At 43.2% G+C, this 4,713-nt stretch overlaps 1 protein-coding gene across 1 annotated transcript; it reads right to left on the bottom strand.

Annotated features, from left to right (window-relative positions):
* Positions 1-3,601: 3,601 nt before the first annotated feature.
* LOC113752292 lies at positions 3,602-4,392 on the bottom strand. Its single transcript, XM_027296413.1, has 2 exons — positions 4,300-4,392; positions 3,602-4,120 (listed from the first exon to the last, which is right to left on the bottom strand). Exons 1-2 carry the CDS (start codon positions 4,390-4,392, stop codon positions 3,602-3,604), a joined length of 612 nt encoding a protein of 203 aa, XP_027152214.1.
* Between the last annotated feature and the right edge of the window lie 321 nt (positions 4,393-4,713).

The raw sequence follows: 4,713 nt of genomic DNA, 5'->3' as shown, positions 1-4,713 counted from the left end.
AAGTTGGCTTCCCTTGAGGAGAATCTGGTATCCACTTGTCCTCCCATATCCGTGTACTTCTCCCATTTCCTATCTTCCTGCGCACACCCTCTTCCACTAATTCTCTGGAACCCATAATGCTCTGCCAGATCCATGATGTAGTTTTAGGAACTCCTTGGGATGATATTTGGCTTTGAGCACCTTACTCACTAACAAGTTAGGTTTAGTTAACACACGCCACACCTGTTTCCCTAATAGAGCTTTGTTGAAGCACTGCAAATCCTTGAATCCCAGTCCCCCACATTCCTTATCCTGAGTCATTTGCTTCCAAGAACACCAGTGATGTTTGCTTTTCCCCTCTGATTCCCCCCACTAGAAATTGGACATCATAGAACTAATGTCCTTACACAGCTTGGAAGACAACTTAAAGCATGACATGGAGTAAGTTGGCATTGCCATTGTCACTGCCTTAAGTAAGACCTCCTTGCCTGCCGGACTCAAGAACTTGTTCTTCCAGGAGTTAATTCTTTTCTGGCAATTATCGTTTACAAAACCAAAAACTTGTTCTTAGTTCGGGTGATCACCATTGGGAGTCCCAAATACTTCCCTTGGCTGACTTTTTGTATCCTCTCCAGCTCCCTGCAGACCTCATCCTTCTTGGTAGTGGAAGTGTTCTTGCTAAAGAAAACTGAGGATTTCTCAATATTTATCATTTGACCTGAACTGTCCTCATAGAGCTTGAGCAGGTGCATGAGCTCCCTAGCTTGATTGGGTTCAGCCTTACAGAATATTAAGGAGTCATCCGCAAAAAACAAGTGTGTGATTGAGGGGCCTCTTCTACTAATTTTCATACCAGTAATTTTCTTATTCTCTTCAGCCTTTTTGAGGAGATTAGACAGCCCCTCCAAGCACAAGAGGAAAAGATATGGTGACAGGTGGAAAAGATACGGTGACAGTGGATCACCTTGTCTTATACCCCTTTTTGGAGTAACAAAACCTCTTTGCTCCCCATTGATGTTAAAAGAGTATGTGACTGAGGCAAGACAGGTCATGATCCAGCTGATCCATTTGTTGCAAAAGCCCATTTCCTTCATTACCACCTCTAAGAACTTCCATTCCACCCTGTCATACGCTTTAGACATGTCCAGTTTTAAAGCCAAAAAACCTGCATTTCCTTGCCTTTTGTTCTTAAGATGGTGCAAAAATTCATGTGATAAAATCACATTGTCTAGTATTTGTCTTCCTGGAACAAAAGCAGCTTGGTTTTTGCATATACAGATATCCAACACCTTTTTCAGTCTATTAGCAAGAATTTTAGAAATCACTTTTTAAATGAAATTGCAAAGACTAATGGGTCGGTAATGCTTCAAATCAGTGGGGTTACCTAACTTAGGAATAAGAGAAATTATTGTTTTGTTCATAGCCTTAAGCATGTGGCTGGAGTGGAAGAAACTTTGGATGGCCTTAACCGTGTCTTCTTTAATGAGGTACCAAAACTTTTGGAAAAAAAGAGGGGACATTCCATCTGGTCCTGGGGCTTTATTAGGATACATTGAGAACAAGGCTTTCTTTACTTCTTTTTCATTTACAGCTTTGGTTAAGTTGTTGTTTAATTGGTCAGTGATTAAGTGTGGAATTCCATCAAGTATTTCCTCCAAACACTGCCCTCCAGAACTAGTGAACAACTTTCGACAATACTCCTCAACTTCTGCCCCTATCTCTTGTTCATTATTAGTCCAAGTCCCATCTTCTCTTTGGATATTTAGTATCTTATTCCGTATCCTCCTACCTATAACACATGCATGGAAGTAGTGAGAGTTCCGGTCTCCTTCCCTTAACCAACTTACTCTAGCCTTTTGGCTCCAATGCAGTTCCTCATCCTCATAGGCTTGTGTCAACTGGTCTTTCACTTCTTTATATTTCTCCCTACTATTTTGGTCTGACCCCTGTCTGATCTCTACCAGCTGCTTCTTCAGTTCCTCAATTCTCCTTCGTGAGTTTGCTTGAAACTTGTTACTCCACTTCAATAACTCAACTCGGCAGTTGGCGATCTTTTGTTTTAGTTGATACATTCTTGATCCTTCACACTCAACATTCCAGGCTCTTTCCACTACTTGACACATGCCTGCCTTGTTTAACCATTTTTTATCAAAATAAAATCTCTTTTTCGTTTTCCCAACTGAAGGACTTGAATCAATTAACAGCATACTGTGATCTGATCCAAAATTTTTCACATGCTTACAAATTGCTCGATCAAACACTTGGAACCATTCGGTGCTGCACAAGGCTCTATCCAGCCGCTCCTTGACTTCGTCTTCCTTATCCCAGTGGTTTGACCAGGTCCATGGATTGCCCACAAAACCAATGTCCACCAAGTTGTTCGTATCTATAAAATTTCTGAAGTCCCTAAAGGTCCATTCCTCCCTTATTCTTCCCCCCCACTTCTCATCATTCGCCCTGATATCGTTGAAGTCACCTGCAATGATCCACTTGGCTCCCCATAATCTACTTCTGTCCTTAATAACTTTCCATTGTTCCCTTCGGATAAGCGCATCACAACTAGCGTACACATCAATAAACCACCAGTCTTGTTGTGATTCCGGATCACTAAGATGCATTTCTAAGGTGAAAGCTGATTGGTAGGCCTGTATCACATTTAACTCCTTTTTCCACATCAAGGCCATGCCACCTGATCTATTCATAGCTTCGACTATGATACTTTCCTCAAAACCAAGTTTCTTTCTAACATTCTCCATAAACCTTGCTTTATTCTTAGTCTCACTGAGATAGATCACGCTTGGGGAGAGGAGGTTATTAGCCTCATTCAGCTGGGGAATTGTCAAGGGGCTCCCCGCACCTTGACAATTCCACACCAGCACTCTCATTGACCATGGGGAGACCATGTTAGGCTGGCCTCCACCCCCTCAGAAAGGATCACTTCACCTCCCAGTTCATCGCACTTCTTATTCTTCTTTGAGTTCTGCTCGATCATCTCAAAATCCCCCATATCCACCTCAATCTGGTTACACTTCCTCTTCCCTGGAATTTCCAGCTTTCCTCTATTTCCATGCAGCTCCTTCAAAGGTCTACTAGCTCTAACCTGTGGTTTATACCTCCTCTTCACTCCCTTGACCTGTTTGGAATGTGAGGCTTCCTGCTGCTCCCCAGTGTCCATTTGCATTACTTCTTCTGAAACCACTATCTCCTTATTCTCTTGTGCCTTCACTAGTTCCGTTTGGCTTTCGTCCTCTGTTGGCTTGCAATTCTCCGGAAGTGTTACCTCCTCTCTACCTATCTTTGGACCGTCACGATGATCCTTTTGTAATCCTTCAGCACTTGTATTCCTGCCAGTTTCGTCTAGAATATATATGTCAAGCCCTCGATCCAGACTCCCAGATGCTTCACCCCCCTTACCTTGTCCTTGGTCCCTATCCTGTATGTGCTGGACTTCTACATCCTCTCCTATGTTGTGTACATCCATTAGTTGTCTTTTAACATCCAGGTTAAAACTGGACTTGCTCCCCAACTCAAATCTACCAGTCCCCCTCTGTACTTCCTCCCCTACATCTATTCCTTTGGCTCCCACTCCCTCTTTGGTGACTAGCTCTCCATTTTTAAAGCCTCAAACAGCTCTACCCTTTGTGTATCTATTATCTGGCAGGTCTTCCGGTGGTGAGCCCTTTCCCCAACTTGCTCTCATCCACGGACCATACTGATTGTCCTGCTTATCTTTTCCCAGTCTCACCTCCGCTTTACAGCTCCTTTCACTATGCCCCACTATCCCACATTTATAACAAAAATCAGGACACCTTTCATATCGGAAGGACAACCATTTTATTGTTCCATTTAACTGGACCGTAGTACCTCTCATCAAAGGTCTGGAAATGTCTGCATCCACTAGGAGTTTGAGGTGCCTCCCTTCCTTGCCTCCTATTTGGGGGACAATCACCTCTCTCACCCCTTTAAAAACCAGTCCAATTTTTCGACCCACATCCTTTAATAACCAATGCACAGGTAGGTTCCATACTTGGAGCCAAAGTGGAGCAATTCTAAAAGCCTGGTCATCTTCCTCAATCCCTTCTGTCCACTTTTTCATCACCAGGATTTGATTATCCAAAATCCAAGGCCCTCCCCTAATATCCTGTCCCGCATGTTTTCAGCCGGTATAAAGAACTGGAAAAGGTTGGGTCCAAGTTCAACTATCTTCAAATCCTTAGGATACCCCCACACCGTGTTCACAAAATTTTTGACACCCACAAAGTTAGTCACTTTTTCTCCCATTATTCTTCCAACCAAGCTTACCTAACATTCTCTTATTGCAGAGTCCACATCTCCAAGATCCAATGCTGCTCCGCCTAGCTCCTCCTCAGACAGGGCAAACTTTCTTAGTATGTCTGCTAACCCATCTGCCATCGTGACTCAAAGGAAAAACTGATGGAAGTTCACATTGAAATCCTAACCAAACTAACCTCAACCACCCAAATCTAAAAAGAAAAAGAGGAAAAAAAGAAAAGTTCCCAAAGAAGCTGCTTGTAGGGAGCTAAAAACTAACAGACCTGACTTAGTGCACCATCTTGTATTGCAAGGAAATGCAGAAGATTGGATTTAAAGGTACCTGTCATAAGCGGCGACTGGCAGCGTGGCTGCTTTGCTAGTACGGTCCACCTCTGTGCTCCCCACCCAGGAGTTAATTTATCCATATAGCATCTCGGCGCATGTTGAACTCTTATCATT

The sequence above is a fragment of the Coffea eugenioides genome, chromosome 11 (assembly GCF_003713205.1).
Source record: "Coffea eugenioides isolate CCC68of chromosome 11, Ceug_1.0, whole genome shotgun sequence".
Taxonomy (NCBI): Eukaryota; Viridiplantae; Streptophyta; class Magnoliopsida; order Gentianales; family Rubiaceae; genus Coffea; species Coffea eugenioides.
The sequence above is the reverse complement of the archived record's forward strand: the minus strand, read 5'-3'. Positions and strand labels throughout refer to the sequence as shown.